The sequence below is a fragment of the Monopterus albus genome, unplaced genomic scaffold (assembly GCF_001952655.1).
Source record: "Monopterus albus unplaced genomic scaffold, M_albus_1.0 scaffold127.1, whole genome shotgun sequence".
NCBI classification, from domain to species: domain Eukaryota; kingdom Metazoa; phylum Chordata; class Actinopteri; order Synbranchiformes; family Synbranchidae; genus Monopterus; species Monopterus albus.
In genome coordinates, this window is record NW_018128007.1 from 1,676,462 (window position 1) to 1,695,091 (window position 18,630).

General features: G+C 41.9%; 1 protein-coding gene across 1 annotated transcript in view; it reads right to left on the reverse strand.

Moving 5' to 3' along the window:
* zfpm1 (zinc finger protein, FOG family member 1) overlaps positions 1 to 18,630 on the reverse strand; it is a 114,352-nt gene that overhangs the window by 48,268 nt on the left and 47,454 nt on the right. Inside the window, 2 exon segments of the mRNA XM_020612685.1 lie at positions 7,074 to 7,211; positions 15,932 to 16,078. Of these exon segments, the coding sequence (XP_020468341.1) occupies positions 7,074 to 7,211; positions 15,932 to 16,078 (285 nt within the window).

Below are 18,630 nucleotides of genomic sequence, written 5' to 3' on the forward strand. Positions count from 1 at the left end.
CAATAATAATGACTGTGACAAAAAAATTACTTGAAAAAGTGTTTGAATAAATTAAGAGATTATTATTGTGGACAAACTGTACACAGAAAAGGAAATGAAAATTTTCATATCTAGGAATTATTGTATTTCAAACTAGAAAAAATCGTTTTGTTTTTTTACTTTTGAATAATATTCGATGAATATAGTCTGCATAACATTTATACAATGCTAAATATCAGATTTCTGCATATGTCAGTAATATGATTTACCAGGTTAAGCTTAGAACTTTCATAGATTTCCTATTATAGAAAACAGAAAGAGTGGACAGAAAGGTGGGTATAGACTGACGGAGAAAAGTAAAGACAGGTGGTGGACAAGACCTGAAAGAGGCAAAACAACTGTGCTAATGAAATTATATTACAGAAGATATGAAAAGGAAGGAACGAGAAACAGGTGTGGACAGGGTGTAAGGTAAGCTGAAATAAGAGGAGCCGGAGGAGAAGAAGCTGCAAATGTGGGCAAGGGGTAGCAAAGTAAGACTCAAATGTGAAAAATGAACGTGATGTACGGTTGCAACACAATGTTTCAAACTGATCTTTCTTTACATAAACAGTATAACAGCCTCAGAGTGACACTTTACCACATGTGAGTAAAAGAAAAAGTGCATTTATTATATCTCCTTTGTTGATCTTTGTACCGTATTGTGTTGACGTACTAAATACAACACTAAAAATTCGAATAACTGCATTGTATTCTATTAATCACAAATGTATTAGAAGCCTAGTTCACATCAGTTTCACGTGCACAAACTCTCAGAATGTCAAGGTGCTCTTAAAGCCTCAGCAAAGTAAAGACAGCTAAGCTAGTGTTGTGTGTGCCTCCTCTGTGCACTGCGCTGACACTAATAAAGTTCAACTTGGACGCAGCACTTTGTGACGACACCTCGACGCGTCCAATTGCAGAGACCCTGACTGACCACAAAGAAAATGGAGGAGAAGCTGATCTTCGCGGACCCACAGCCTCTTCTTCTCCTCCTCCTCCTCATCAATACAACTGAAGCCAGAGCTGACACACTGCACATCCAAGTCTGCCGCTCGGAAAACTAGTAAATATCTGCTAACCACCTCCTGGAAAGCTTTTTGGTTGCCTAGCAACTGGCGCTCAATGTACGCAATTTGGACATGTGCGCCCTCCTCCCCTGTATTCGCTCCATACATGTGTCAAGAGCAAAGTAACGAGTGACATATAAACTTAACAGCAATGTTGGTCCTTAATGAGAGAAACTCTTCTTTTAACTGTGATCCTTACATTTTTTTCTGCTAAGTTTTTCTTTTTACAAAACAAAGTCTGGTTTGATTGTGTCATAAAAACTAAACAAAGAAATAAAAAACCAACACAGGACCTGGACATGCAAAGATGAACAATATAAACTGAAATAAAATACAGATGCTTTAGTTTGTAACTTCACCAATGTGCATACGGGCTGTAGTGCAACTTCAGGACTACTGGCATGATTAACCTCAAAGCAACCAAACTGAAGGCCCCATAAGAATGAAAGCTAGAAACCTCTGGTGCCAGGAGCACAAGTGTCTAAGAGGCACCAACAGCGAAAAATGAGTGGAATGCCAACACTTCCAGAAGAGATAAACTCATGTTTCTTTCCACTCCAATCAATACACACTGTTTAAGGGAATTGTCTGACACATAGTGAACATTTTGTATGAACAAGATCACATTACCCAACGACTCCAGTCCCGCATGACACACAGGACGAAGGAGAATAAGAAAAGAGGAAACAAAGAAAAGATGGAGGAAAAAGGGAGAGACGTATGCTTTTAGGGGGTGGAGAACAGAGAGAGGGAAGGGGAGGGGAGCTGTTAGTGGTGATGGAGAGACCAGAAGGTGGATGGATAGAGGGAGGAAGGGAGGAAGGGGAGGTAGAGGAGGGGAGGCTTGACGATAAGAGAAAAATTCAGACCGGTCAAAGTTTCCTTTTTGCCAATCGTGCTCCTGATAAAGACAGCGCCTGCTCCGGAGCTGATAGAGGGGCTATCTCTGTCCCTTACCCTACCCCCCCACTTTGCCTCGCTTAGTTTGTGAGGAGCAGAGGAAGGAAAAAAAATGAAGGGCCCTATCAGTGCAGCATCATGGTGCTACCATCAACTAGCCACCGCGGAGCAATTAATATCGCTCCAATTACTGTTAAAGGGACGAGGCTGGGACAGGACGATAATGAACATATCCTCTCATCCCCACATACACGTGCACACACAGACATACACAACACTCGTAAACACAGACACACTCAACATTGTATAGACACATGCACAAACATACATAAAACGTGCACAGCTTGAAAAGGAAATAATGCCAGATAGGACGGTAATCTTCTTGCATTGTTTAACTCATTGAAGACAACAGACAGAGAAAAATAAATAACTAAACAAACCTCGATAAGAGAGGAAATAAATAATAAAATTATGGCGATTTACTTGTTATCTCCTCTTAGCCGTGTGTGTTTGTTACAACTTGAATAAATTTTCCTAGAGTCTGTCACATTCAAATCTCCTACAGGGGAACAGCAGAACACAGTGGACAGCACAAGAACGTCCCCAAGAGACACACATGAACACACAGACACAGCCATGCAGTGTATGGCTGGTTAGAACCACTTACGATCATAGTAACAGCTGAACTGAGCGTATCGTAGTAACTACAGTTATAGTGGATTTTCGTGCATCTCATTAACAGCACATCTACTGTGAAGCTAACAGTAAGTGCTGTTTAGTCACTTATAGGCTGGGGTGGTGTAGCAGGTTAAAAACCAGAGACTGAAGTCTGTGCCCCATCACATTTAACTTTTCAGAGTTAAGACTTGGCTTTGATTATGTGCATCTGGTTTGTTTGCCCATCTCCATTAAAGTGTTGCATACAGTTGTGTCCCATCTGTTTTTGCCAAATGTATCCAGGACTGTTGTCAACCAAAGAAATCCCACTCTTTTGTTGTGACTTCTCTCCAAAGCCTCTCCTCCAGAACACAACGGACACTGCAATGTGCACTGCCTGACTGCTACTTAAAGATTTCATGAAAATAACAAATGCCCCCCCAAACAAAACCAAACCAATAATACCCTGTCCAGCAGAAATACACACCACCATGACACCACTTTTCAAACCCCTTTTGTTCCCTCAGCTCCCACACCAATGTTAATTCTGGTTTTGCTTCTTGCAGCATCCAACTTCTGTTTAATTGTAACGTTCTTGAATATGGTGCTACCTGTCCAGATCTGTCACCCCGAGCCAAAGTTGGGGACCTCTGGTTCATGGCTAAACTGCTTTAGCCCTGCCTTGTAGCCGGTAACTAGCTTTAGAAGTCGGGGCTTTTCCAGCGGGATGAAGTGAAGAGGGAGGCCGGCTAACTCCATTCAAAACACAAGCTTTATTCCGTCTTGGTAACACAAACACTACATGTGGCCTTTGATGCCCAGTTAACTGCATTACAATCCTGTCTATACACTTAGAGCTGTTGGTATTTTCCGCACATGTGGCTGCATGTAAAAGGAGTGTGTTCTGTGTGGTGGTCTTCTCGCTGTCACACTGCATGCAAGTAGCAACTTCTGGGAACAACAACAGCACTACCTACAAGGCTATATGTCATAAAGGGGAAGGCCTGGCCTGTGACAACGGTCTCCGTTTGTGAATGTACAGTGCCTTGCGAAAGTATTCGGCCCCCTTGAACTTTGCGACCTTTTGCCACATTTCAGGCTTCAAACATAAAGATATAAAACTGTAATTTTTTGTGAAGAATCAACAACAAGTGGGACACAATCATGAAGTGGAATGAAATTTATTGGATATTTCAAACTTTTTCAACAAATAAAAAACTGAAAAATTGGGCGTGCAAAATTATTCAGCCCCCTTAAGTTAATACTTGGTAGCACCACCTTTTGCTGCGATTACAGCTGTAAGTCACTTGGGGTATGTCTCTATCAGTTTTGCACATCGAGAGACTGAAATTTTTGCCCATTCCGCCTTGCAAAACAGCTCGAGCTCAGTGAGGTTGGATGGAGAGCATTTGTGAACAGCAGTTTTCAGTTCTTTCCACAGATTCTCGATTGGATTCAGGTCTGGACTTTGACTTGGCCATTCTAACACCTGGATATGTTTATTTGTGAACCATTCCATTGTAGATTTTGCTTTATGTTTTGGATCATTGCCTTGTTGGAAGACAAATCTCCGTCCCAGTCTCAGGTCTTTTGCAGACTCCATCAGGTTTCCTTCCAGAATGGTCCTGTATTTGGCTCCATCCATCTTCCCATCAAGTTTAACCATCTTCCCTGTCCCTGCTGAAGAAAAGCAGGCCCAAACCAGGATGCTGCCACCACCATGTTTGACAGTGGGGATGGTGTGTTCAGGGTGATGAGCTGTGTTGCTTTTACGCCAAACATAACGTTTTGCATTGTTGCCAAAAAGTTCGATTTTGGTTTCATCTGACCAGAGCACCTTCTTCCACATGTTTGGTGTGTCTCCCAGGTGGCTTGTGGCAAACTTTAAACGACACTTTTTATGGATATCTTTAAGAAATGGCTTTCTTCTTGCCACTCTTCCATAAAGGCCAGATTTGTGCAGTATACGACTGATTGTTGTCCTATGGACAGAGTCTCCCACCTCAGCTGTAGATCTCTGCAGTTCATCCAGAGTGATCATGGGCCTCTTGGCTGCATCTCTGATCAGTCTTCTCCTTGTATGAGCTGAAAGTTTAGAGGGACGGCCAGGTCTTGGTAGATTTGCAGTGGTCTGATACTCCTTCCATTTCAATATTATCACTTGCACAGTGCTCCTTGGGATGTTTAAAGCTTGGGAAATCTTTTTGTATCCAAATCCGGCTTTAAACTTCTCCACAACAGTATCTCGGACCTGCCTGGTGTGTTCCTTGTTCTGCATGATTACAGTTTTATATCTTTATGTTTGAAGCCTGAAATGTGGCAAAAGGTCGCAAAGTTCAAGAGGGCCGAATACTTTCGCAAGGCACTGTAAACTGCCGTGGGGCCCTTCTCTGTCACAGAGTGGTAATACGTCTGCCTGCCTAGCCTTGTGGGAGATTCTTTGCTGGTGCAAGGACAGGGTGCACACTAGTAGAAATTTAGGCTGACAGGCAGGTAGGCCAGCCAATGTTTTTTCTTGTGCCAAATGAAATTATTGGTCAGGCTTTTTTTCAGCCCTGCTGCTACAGATGATTTGTTTCTTTATATTGTCAATGCATTTAAGTTATTCATTGCCATCAGAAGAAAAAGAGGATTTCAAGCCATGTAACAAAAAATGCTCCTGAAATGAATCACCAGCCTTACCTTTAAAGTTACTAACTGGTGATTTTACATATATGCCTCCTGTTTGTTAGACCATTTCTCTTAAAGTGTTGTGCACAGTTGTGTCCCAACAGTTTCTGCATGACGTATCCAGGGTTGTCTCAGTCCTAAATGAGACTACAGTATATTGCCTTCGTCCAGCAGTATTTGCAAATTGTTTAGCATTTCTCGGTTTCCTTTCTGCCATGTCATTTCTTGAATGAGATGAAAACTGAAAGCTGCCACACAACAGCTGTAAAAAAAAAAGGCAAATGAACATTTGCTATGTTAGCTTCAGATTCTGGAACCTGAATACAATTATACTAGTGAAATAAGCATGAGCAATATCCTGGTAGATACCGGCTCAGTCCCACGATGTACTGAGGCAGTTTTCTATTGCAATATCACAACATTACAAATATTCTTACATCCCTACATTTAATAGCCAAATGCCATGTTGCTACAGACAGACAACCTTTCATCTTGTAAATTATGTGTAACTTCTGGCATTGCTTTGTGTCCTGAATATCACATGAACCATGGCTGTGCATGGCTAGGTCCTGCTACACTTGAATAAAGCCTCGCTGGGAATTTTGTGCACAGCAGCTGTATGTCTGAACAAAAGCACCTGCTACATGGTCGCATGTAGCCTGCAAATTCACGGGTACCACGTCCTGGACAGAGATCATGTGTTTTCATCCCCTAACAATCTTCCGTGTTTAAGGAAGCCTTTCAGTTGATTAACCTCAACCATTACTTCAGCTATACCAAAGTTTCCATGTACAAATATTTTACAAATAAACAAATTAAAAATGTCATTTAATATCAGAAATAAGCACAAATATTAATGTTCTGACTTGTGACAGGGTTTGTTCATCTCTAACAGAAATACAGCATATTAACAATTACAAAGCATAGAGCTCCGAACTAAACTGACTAAAATAATCATTCATTACATTTTTAACCTGCTAATTTTTATAGACAGACAGACAGACAGACAGATAAAACTAGTTCCGTGAGTCCAAACTAATTCCAACCCAAATGAGTAACTGGTATACATCACATTAACTGGCGTCTGGGTGGCTTAGTGAGCAGCCCTGTTCACTGGTGAACTGAAAGTAGCTCTTGTTGCTAGTGGTGAGAGCAGAGAAAACAGAACCAGAATCAGAATCTTTAATGGCCAAGTATGTTTAGACACACAAGGATCTGACTCCGGTACAGTACTGTAGCTGTTACTTTAATCACATTTCCAATTCATACTCATCTGCTTCTTTTTGTGTTGGCTAACAATAGCTGTAAGTGACATGGTGCTGGCAGCCAGAAGAATGCACCATTCAAAACATGTGACTGTAGGCAACAGCTGCCACCACTACAATTAGCCAGACTGTGGAAATGTCTACTGTCTCATCCTGGATTACTTCATTAATACTGTACACTGAGCTGAAGCACCTGCGACGTCCCTTCACCCTACAAATTTCAAAAAGTTTAATTTGTGCATAGTGAAGGTAAGTCTACTGGTTTTTTATGTTCGCCATTAGATGTTGACATGTGAAGCTCTCTTCCATCATTTCACCATCAGTACTTTCTGTGACACTAGAGAGTTTTAAAATTCCACTGGATCATTGAGTAAGTTGCCAGTAAACACTGTGCATAGATAGATGATGTGTAAGTGAAGAAGAGGGTTACAGCTGACTGTTCCCTTCCTACCAAACCTGTCATGTTTACTGGAAATCCTTTGAGCATACTGACCTGGACCCCTCCACTGTAACACCTCCTCCTCTTCCTTCCCTTCCTCTTCCTCCTTTCTGCCGCTGTGTATTGGACCTTGCTCTTCATCGTCCTCGTCTTCATCGTCAGGGCCTCCTCGAGAGTCCTGTGTCCTGGGCTCTGGATACACAACATGAACAGTCACATTTAAACATACTCAAACATACTCAAACATACTACAGACTCCCTGTAGCTTGAATCTGAAACCATACAGGCTTGAAAAACCTCACAGTGGTTTCAAACTTGTGTGCGCCTAAATGTATGTGTGTGTGTGTGTGTGTGTGTGTGCGTGTGCGTGTGCGTGTGTGTTCCTCTGGACTGTGGCTGTTCCCGTCTGTTGATCAAAGGTAGTGGTGAAATGCTGTGTAATACAACACTTTGCCTCACAGGGACAGGCCCTTTGGTTCTAAGAGTCATCACAAACAACATATTCACTTTTTCTGGCTCTTTACATCCGTCGTGCACCAGTTCTTCATTCTCTCCATGCCCACCGTCCTACCCTCTCATTCTCTTCACTGAATGTAGGTGGGTCTCATTGTGCTCATCTGTCTCTCTCCTATCTTTCCATCTCCTCCCTCTTTCTCCCCTCAGTTTGTCACCTTCAGGAGAGATTGAGGCCGCCTGTGTTCCTCTAATCAGTACTGATATCTCTGCCATTGATCAAGCCGATTACACAGCCGTGTGTGTACACGATGTGTTTATCCAGCATGCATATGATGTGTGAACCCTGAACTTTGCCTTTGCAGCTGGTATCAGGCAGTTCATCACACTGCTGGGTCCATCCCTATTAGGGAGAGTCACGATTAGTCAGATTAGATTAATAGTTACATCACAGCACCTCAGGATATCTGAGCTGAACATCTCTCTCTCTAGTCTTGCATCATCATGAGGTCAATGGTGACTCAAAAGCTGACTGCATGGAGCCAAATCACAAACATCTCACTATTATTCTCAATAATTATTTTCATTTTCTTTACAAATGATCCAGAACTTGAAGATAGATGAGAGAACTGTTTAAACCACTGTGCTTGAGTAAATCAATGAATTCTATTGCTTGTTACAAATGCAGTCACACAGAGTTGTGTGGTACTCCCTGTTCTGATACCATTCTTGTTTAACTCACATAAAATTCCCAAATTCTTTAGCGACAATAGCAACCCTAAATCTCATGTCTGTGTAGTGTGAAACAGCTCTTCTCTCTGCCACCATTATACTCAGGAATTCCAGGAAGAGCCTGGTTATGTTTCTCCAACTAGGCTAAGACAAAGCAATACTCTGGAGAGATCTATACTTAAAAGAGACATGCAAAATTCACTTTTAGAGCATTTGCTGACATTAACATGGGTCCACGGTGTGTAGAGAGACACAAAACAAGAGAACAAAGCAGTCCCTGTCTGTTTTGCTTTTTCTGCATTTGTAAAAACCCCTGGTTGGATTTGTATCTCTTTATGACATCATTCAGAATGACGCAGCAATCCATTTCCTCCTCCAACACAGATCTGTTTTGGTGCTACTGTGATTTCCTCACTAGAACAGCAGAGAAACGGCGACATGGCACAGCTCAGAGGAAGGCCCAGGTTCTGCTGGCTTGTTGGTTGCACAAACACAAAGGTCTCTACCTACTTCCATCCTCAAAGCCAGTGAAGACACAGTGGATATACTGTATTTTATTGTGGAAACGTTCCTGAACATTTCCCTAAAACACTGCATGTTATGCGCTAACGTTACTCATTTCACATTGGAGTGCTTTCTCAATGAGGGTCAGTACAACACTGGATTTACTTCCAGACTGACGCTCAAGATCTATTCACATCCTAATACTGTAGGTGTTGTTATTTTCAAGTTATTTTACTGCTTGTGTATGAATTTGGCCTGTCTAACTTGGCCACAGTAGCCACACTGTAAAGCCCTTTTCAGGTTTGACACGGTACACATGTGGCACAGAAGGCCTGGCCTATAAAAATGGTCTCCACTTGTGAATGAAAGTTGCTGTGGGTACCTTCTCTGCCGTAGCTTGCTAGCTTTAGCTGTGAAACAGAGTGGTAACACAACTGCCTGCAACTGCAGCACCTTGTGGGAAACCCCTTGCTCAAGCATTGAGTGCAAGGGCAGAGTGTTTGCAAGTAGGAAGTAGGCAGACAGGCCATTCAGCGGCTTTGCTTGGGATGAGTAAAATTACTGGTCGGGCATTTTTCAGCCCTGCTGCTGCCAGAGAGGGTGGATTTGTTTCTTCATGTCTGCATTTAAATTATTTATTGCCGTTTCAAGAAATGTAACAAAAAATGCTTTGGTAACAAATCGCCTACCCTACCTTTAAGTGTTCGGGCTAGTAATTTGAATAAACAGTCAGAATGTACCAGAGAATTTGTGTGAAATGTTTTTTAGCCAAATTCCCTGTGAATAGTGGGCTGGATGGTGGTAGCCTTGCCTGTTTATCTAGCATTGCTGTGACAGCACTAAACTCTATTAGACAACACTGCCCAGGTGTGACATAGCAGGCTCCTGCTCAAACATCTGTGGTTGTTTAGTTTTTGGCTTACAAGTGGTTATTACAGTGACATTTGTGGTAGAAACGCAGTCAACGGTGGTTAACAATGTTAACAACACTGAAGCCCAGAGCTGTCCGGAATCCAGAAACACAGCTTGGAGTTGGTAGGTGTGTCCTGTTCAGTGCTGTGGGAGCTGACCAATCAGAACAAACTGGGCTCTTAGAAAGGTGGGCCAGGAGCTAAAACAGAATGTGTTCACAGAGAGGGGAGAAAAGAGTCTGGTGCTACCAGCGATCTGAGGGAGCTAATGACCTTTATGAACATACAGGAGTGTAAATGTTTTCCAGTAGACCCTTTAAATAACAATATGAACCTGAAAATGAGCATACAGTGCCTTGCGAAAGTATTCGGCCCCCTTGAACTTTGCGACCTTTTGCCACATTTCAGGCTTCAAACATAAAGATATAAAACTGTAATTTTTTGTGAAGAATCCACAACAAGTGGGACACAATCATGAAGTGGAATGAAATTTATTGGATATTTCAAACTTTTTTAACAAATAAAAAACTGAAAAATTGGGCGCGCAAAATTATTCAGCCCCCTTAAGTTAATACTGTGTAGCGCCACCTTTTGCTGCGATTACAGCTGTAAGTCGCTTGGGGTATGTCTCTATCAGTTTTGCACATCGAGAGACTGAAATTTTTGCCCATTCCTCCTTGCAAAACAGCTCGAGCTCAGTGAGGTTGGATGGAGAGCATTTGTGAACAGCAGTTTTCAGTTCTTTCCAAAGATTCTCGATTGGATTCAGGTCTGGACTTTGACTTGGCCATTCTAACACCTGGATATGTTTAGTTTTGAACCATTCCATTGTAGATTTTGCTTTATGTTTTGAATCATTGTCTTGTTGGAAGACAAATCTCCATCCCAGTCTCAGGTCTTTTGCAGACTCCATCAGGTTTCCATCCAGAATGGTCCTGTATTTGGCTCCATCCATCTTCCCATCAATTTTAACCACCTTCCCTGTCCCTGCTGAAGAAAAGCAGGCCCAAACCATGATGCTGCCACCACCATGTTTGACAATGGGGATGGTGTGTTCAGGGTGATGAGCTGTGTTGCTTTTACGCCAAACATAACGTTTTGCATTGTTGCCAAAAAGTTCGATTTGGGTTTCATCTGACCAGAGCACCTTCTTCCACATGTTTGGTGTGTCTCCCAGGTGGCTTGTGGCAAACTTTAAACGACACCTTTTATGGATATCTTTAAGAAATGGCTTTCTTCTTGCCACTCTTCCATAAAGGCCAGATTTGTGCAGTATACGACTGATTGTTGTCCTATGGACAGAGTCTCCCACCTCAGCTGTAGATCTCTGCAGTTCATCCAGAGTGATCATGGGCCTCTTGGCTGCATCTCTGATCAGTCTTCTCCTTGTATGAGCTGAAAGTTTAGAGGGACGGCCAGGTCTTGGTAGATTTGCAGTGGTCTGATACTCCTTCCATTTCAATATTATCGCTTGCACAGTGCTCCTTGGGATGTTTAAAGCTTGGGAAATCTTTTTGTATCCAAATCCGGCTTTAAACTTCTCCACAACAGTATCTCGGACCTGCCTGGTGTGTTCCTTGTTCTTCATGATGCTCTCTGCGCTTTAAACAGACCTCTGAGACTATCACAGTGCAGGTGCATTTATACGGAGACTTGATTACACACAGGTGGATTCTATTTATCATCATTAGTCATTTAGGTCAACATTGGATCATTCAGAGATCCTCACTGAACTTCTGGAGAGAGTTTGCTGCACTGAAAGTAAAGGGGCTGAATAATTTTGCACGCCCAATTATTCAGTTTTTTATTTGTTAAAAAAGTTTGAAATATCCAATAAATTTCATTCCACTTCATCATTGTGTCCCACTTGTTGTTGATTCTTCACAAAAAATTACAGTTTTATATCTTTATGTTTGAAGCCTGAAATGTGGCAAAAGGTCGCAAAGTTCAAGGGGGCCGAATACTTTCGCAAGGCACTGTAAAAATTACTGCAGGTAGTGCAATGTAGGCCTCCTTTAAATTCCACAATGGCTTTAATATTTCAGTGTGCCAAGATTTTCTTTGGCTATAGCAGAGGTTTGACACTGCAGTTTCTGATTGGACGGTTTATTACATGAAAACATATGTCAGTCAAAACTGACTTTAGTAAGTTATGACTTGAAACTTTAGAGCATCGTTTACTTACAAAATTATGTGATTAAAACATTAAAAGTGTCGATGTGTAAAGAAAACCTTTTATGATAACAGTTAACAATATTAATATTCTGTATATCTGCTATGAGAACCTATAGTTAAAGACATTTCCGGGTTATGTGAAATAAGACAAGTAGCTTATTGGCCCTCTCTCTTCTTCTCTTCTACCCTTTGTCTGAATCCCTGTTCTCCTCCCCCTAACTTTTGCCATTCTTTTTACTTCCTCCTTCCTTGCTCTGTCCTCTCTCGCCTTCCCCAAATCCCGCCCCGTCTTCAGCTTCTACCCCGATAAAACCTCAGCTGTCTGCACAAAGACTGTGTTTACCCTGGCATTCCCGCTCCGATAAACAGCGATAGCACCTGATCGATACCAGCCATAAACGCCCCAGGACCACGTGACGCCCTTACGCTCTGTTGTTATTAATGTAACAGTTGAGAGATTGGATCAGCACTGTCAAATAAATCAACACACACAGAAGCAAATGCACACATACAGACTCCATCCATCTTCACATCGCATCCACCTTTCAACCTCACATCCACACACACTCACATATGACAACATACTGTACATACTCTAAAAGCAAGCAGAGCCACGTACACACACGAACACACCTCCCCCCTGCCTAAACAGTGCCATTATTTTCAGCTATAAATCACAATGAATGGCACATTGATTTTATCCTGCAGGGGCTGAAGCGAGGGAAGGGAGCTGGAGACACAGTTATTGCGTTTAATATTATCAATATTATCTCCCATATCATCTCAGACAGGGAGGCAGGTATCAGGAGGAGTCGACAGGCACTTTTCTGCCAAACCCCCTCCTCTTCCTCTCCCTCTCTCCCTCCTTTTCCTCCCCCCATAGCGAGACAGTCTCCATCAATCTGATAAGATGAACTTCGCCTGTCACACCTGCAGGGCAAAGTCACCCAACAATCTCACCTCCAAACATTTGCTGTCGCTCTGCTGTCTGATTTTAAAGCTGCCTTGTGTCTTCTGCATCTTTTTCTTACACATCTAAGGTTCAGCATACTGTACATGCCAACACAGGCTGCTTGTTGGTCAGTTTGATGGCACAGATGAAGCTAAAACAGAACTGGACAAAGCCAAGGTACACCAGCTGCAGCTGTCTGTGAGTGTCTGCACTGGAAGCATTCATCCAGAGTGCTGCTGCACACCCACAACCCTTACAGACCAGTACACAATCAATACAGAGACACACAAGTCAGAAGAGAAACAAATGGGTGCGTAAAATACACTGAGTCACACTAAAAGCAGAAGTAAAGCACAAGTTATTGATGTATATTGCTAAAGTGTTTGTTCTGTCAGGCATGTATGAGACAGACCACTGCAAACAGGTGTAGACAGGGTGTTAGCATATTCACCCATTAGCCTACGCCGATTAGTAGTGCTGCTAATGGAGTGGAAATTATGGTTGGAATGAATACCACAGAACAGTAAGAATACATTTCCATTGCTGATATGTATCATGATACGGGAAACGTATACAAATTTGCAAAGCGATAGCAGCAGTCCTCCAAATATGAGTCACAACAGTCTTCTAAAACCTTCAGTAACTTCTTTTGTTTCATCTTTTTTTAAATTGCCATTTGTGCAGTAGCTAGAGGTGTGTCATCGGATTCTGAGGAGCAATGATATGTGTCCCTCACTCTTCAACAGCAAAATACATTTCAAACTCCATCAGCTTGTGAGAGAACAGAAACTGATAGATTAAGTCAGAAATGTTATGTCTATTCAACAGCTGCCTTCCTCAGGGTGAAACCTGCAGCGCACTGTTTTCCCTTGAGTAGATGTAAGGCAGCTTGTTGGCGCGACGTGTGGGCTGTAACTCACATTTTGAACATGTATTGTTTTTAATCCTCATTATGAGACAGCTACTGAAATAAAGGCTTTTTATTATTTTTTAGAAGACCACCTTTACCCCTTCATTTGTTTCCCTTATGTTTTAAACAATTTTCCTGTTGTTTACACAGCTGAATCTTTTCACCCACACTGCATACATACAGTCCATAACTGTCCAAGCTGCAGCCAGAAAAGACTGTGCCCTCGGTTAGTTGTCCACGTAACACACACACTTTTTTCTATCACCACTGATCAGATTCCAATAAAAAAGGGTTACAAAATTTCTGATTGGGCTAAACAAGAGTACGACAATTAGAGGTCAAAAAGAGGTAACATACTGAGTAATCAGCTCAGAAGTGCATTTTATCAGGTTTCCTGTGATGTGGGACTGCCTTGTTATGAAAGAAGGAACTGCACTTGTTTTGGCGGGCAGCTGCAACTGTAGAGCAATTCTGAGAAGAGAGTAAAAAAAAGAACGAAGACAAAAAAACACCACAACATAGAGAGATGTGCACAACAGATGCTCAAGTCTTCCTCAATAAAGCTGTGTGTGTGAGAACGTGGGTGTCGACCCACTGTATCCTCATTAATATACGAATGTACCGGTGCTCTGTGTCAGGCTGAGGAGCAGGCGTTATGGCCAGAACACAGAGCCTGGTCTTGTTACTAGCATTATGTGTTTTTCTTGCTAAAGTTAACAGGGGGGTTATTGCCTGTGTGTGTGTGTGTGTGTGTGTGTGTGTGTGTGTGTGTGTGTGTCACTCTCTTTCTCCCTCTCTCTCTTCCAGATGGTGGATAAGAGGCCTTGCCTTTATTAGCCAGCGTTGGCCAGATAAAGACCTGGTATTGATCCCGGGTTGAAAGAGCCGGTTCGTCAAACATGGCTGATTTACAGAGAACTGATAATGGCAGCACTGGGCAACTGAGGAACAAAGACGCCAACTCGGTTTGCTGTCAACAGACAAACTTGCCCTCATGTGTAGTCTGCCTGAGTTCTCTCATCTTCTGCTTCTTATCCAACCTAATACACACATAACCCACCCCTCACCTCAAACACACACCTCTAGCTAATCTCAAATCTTGTCTCGATTAGCACCTGACAGAATTTCCATGGGTTTATCAAACCAAGCCAACCAACAGACGCTTATCACTTCCAGCCCCAAAATTTCACAAGAGCAGGAATTTTTGAGATTAAAAACAACACAGCCAGTGAAATCTTGAATAAGTCAAAAGAATATGACTGAAAATTTTATGCCTGCTATCACATGGTGTGGGGGGGCTCGGGATAAGAGGGCCACAGGGGCAGATTCATTCAATTCTGGGTTTGGTTTTTTTTTTGTCTGTTTTTGTTTAGACACAATAGAGATAAAAAAGAGATACACAGGGAAAGTTGCAACCTCATAGTGCTTCTACAGTCTTTTTGTCACTGAGTGACATTAACTGTCTGCGGATAGATTACAGTTGATGTCAGTTGATGAAAGAAAGGCTTGATGAGGAGATAGGTCTGGTAATAACCACTAATAACCGTAAACTAGACATCTGGATCATTTTATCTGAAGAGGTACAATAAGCAAGTCAGTGCATGTTGTCAGTGCACGGCCACTGTTATAGTTAGTGGGAAACAGTACAATGCTAATAATAATAACACCTTGTTGGTATGAAGTAGTTCCTGTGAAAACCCTACAGTAACAGTCTGTGAACTGTTCAATGTAAGTTCACAGTAAAATGCAGAAAGTGGTGGAACAGATGTAATTTAGCAGAACGGGTGTGTGTGAAGCTGAGTGGCGTTCAGTAGTGTCGACTGGAGCTCAGTTGCAAACTGAACTTTGTATAACAGATACAACAAGTGAATGTCACGTCCTGACTAGGCCACCATCTAGACCTCAGCAGACTAGGACTGGCATTGACCGACTGAAAGAAAACAATTCCCGCCTAAGATTTTTTAATGTGCACAAAATGCCAAAACATGCACTGGGCCCAACTTGTCCAACACGGCAGTAAACCTGCTATGTTTGGGTTTTGGTTTGTTACACAGGAACATGGGGAGAGGAGTCTTCATGACTACAACAGAATCTTTAACAATACTTTTTACAAACACCGCTCATATTCAGGAACTAGCTTGAGGCCTCCAACTTTAATTGCTTCCTGTGCTAACAGCTTCTGTTGTTCACTACCAGTCACACTTTCCCATGGAATTTAGTGGGAAAGTTGGGTTTTTGACTCTCACTGTACATCCGGCTTTCTTCCTCTTCTCACCTTCATTGTAAAGTGGTGTGTACGGCAGGGGGCTGGTGCTGTCGCCCTCTGCTGAATCATCTGGGTCTGAGACGCCGCCCTCCTCTCCCGATAGGCTGAGGTTGTCTGGTGTATTGTCCTCTATGCCATCAAGATCCCCGAGGGAACCTGTGGGTAGAAGAGAAGAGGTCAACACTTGAATCACTGTGTTCTGCTCCATGCTGGGACTGTGACACCTGTAACATCCGAAGAGAATCTACAGAAACAAAACGCCATCTAGATGGATAAAGACAGTCCAAGAAGTTACTTCAATAAAACCTTTTAGTCAAAAGCAGATTAAGGCCAAATTGCTTTTATATTTAAACACTAATTAGATGAAATGCTCTCACCATCACATGCACCTAAAGTGTCTTCTGAGTGAGTTCTTCACCAAATGCACAGTCTCCAAGATGACACGTTTCCCATTTGTAACTAAATTCAACAATTTGTCCCCAACATTACTCTAACACAAGCACTGATTTTGTGTCTAAAGGTAGTAAGTGCTATTTGTTGGGGTAGAGTGGCTGAACACTTTAGTTCTTGCTTCTGGGATACAGATCAAAAGATGGTTGAGACTAAATGCCAGTTTAATGTGAACTTATGGAATTTTAACTGGAGACTACCATGTGCAAAGGAGCTGCATCGAGACAACTGATGGGGGTCTAATGGGCCACTCATCAAATGCTAATAGCCTCTATAAATGCATGGTGATGGTTGTCTATCTAAACAAGCGGTATGATTGTAGGCAACTATTATCAAGACAATTGAAACTTCATGAAAAAGAAGGTGGGGCTGTGTGGAGATGATTTCTTTTGGTATTTATGTGGGGCAAATGTGTGCAAAACCCACCACTTCAATGCAACTGGGACACACATCAGAACATTCCAGAGAGAACCACTGCATTTTGAGCAAACAAAAGCCAAAGGTAAGAGTTTTCATTCCAACTCTTTCTTATTAGGGGTGGGAGGGGCTGTGGCTCAGGAGGTAGAGCGGGTCTTTCCTAACCGGAGGATTAGCGGTTCGATTCCCGGCTTGTCCAGTCAACATGTCGAAGTGTCGTTGAGCAAGACACCGAACCCCCAGTTGCTCCCGGTGTTTTCACCGGTGTGTGAGTGCTTGAGAGTGCAAATGGGTGAATGGCCGAATAATGTGAAAGCGCTTTCCACAAGATAATATTAAACAAGTTTAATCTCCTCCGCCCTTGGGCGTCTAGTCTAAACAAACTGGTGCAGGAGAGGTGAACAATTAAAAGCTACGCAACACAAGTGCAATAAAATAGTATAAGGGAGGAAAAATACCCTAAACACATGGATTTATTTTATTTATTTTTTTTTTTTTTACTGGACTCATTCAAAAAATGGTTTCAAGAATTGGACACGTTGAACAATCTAATCCAGAAGATTAATAGCAAGGAGCCAAGGGGGACCTTAGAGCCACATTACAATATACCTCAAATTGCAGCTAAAAGAGTGATTAGTGCTGGGCTGATCTGTATCAGTTACAGTTTCATAATCCCTGCTGACCACAGTAATTATACATACTTTTGATCTATTTTAGTCTGTTTGAAGATTACATCCAAAAAATTGAGTCAGTTAATATGGATTTAATGTGACTTTTTAAAAAGTGCTTCATTAATAACAGTCCATCTATAAGATGAGTGCAGTACACCGGGCTGCTTCAGTGGGACAGTCAGAGGTCTACGTGTAAAGATAACATCATGCCTCTTGGTTGTTTTAGTGCATCTAGAGTTTAAGTTATTAGTGTTTCAAAGCTTGCTGGTTACAAAAGGTAGTTATAAAGGTAGATCTGCTTTAGATGACAGACTTAATTCTCAGTTCCTGAGAGGATAACACCATAGATTTATTAATTCACAGTGACCATTTCTTTTAAGAGGATTAGCCGGTGCTTCAGCGAAGCAGAAATGGTTAACGTGCTACAGACTGCCGAGGGAGAAAACAACTCACGTACTTAATAATGATGTACTGGAAAGTCAAGGAGGGTGGGTACGCTGTTTTTGAATAAGTACACCAGTGAAATTAATAAGAAGACAGAAGCAGGGGTTTTTCTTTCTCGCCTTTGTCCTCTCACTCCAGACAGGTTGTAAATTAATTTCCATTCGGTTGTGTCGAACGAACCGGGGGATTGTTTCACAGCTAAAGCTGTGACTTGGGGCGTATATATTTACAATACTGGAACAAAAGGAGTCTATAATCTATACAAAGCACACAACAATACCCATGAATAAAGAAGCTTGTAGAAAAAGGAAGAGGCAATTTTTCTAATTCTGTTAATTTCACTTCCAAAGCAATTAAAAGCAGGCAGAGATAATGCTGGGAAACAATCGCTGGCTGACAAAGTGTTTCTGTCTTTGTAAATGAAACATCTTTAGGCTAATTTCAACTTCCACGCCTGCATGGTTCACTCTAATTTCAGATAAAATTAACACAGCTAGATTTGGACCTTCATTAAAAAAAAAGAGTAGAGGAGAAAGAAAAAAGATCGATCCTGTAGACAATATTTTTAGAATTAGGTCTATGTTGCCTGAGCTTTGCTAGATCTAATTTTCAGTATCTGTAAGGACATTTTCATACAATTAATTTTCCTTTAATCATAATTGTACAAAGGGACTTCTCTGTATAAAATTCCAATTATATTTCCTGTTTAAAATGTGAATTTGAATT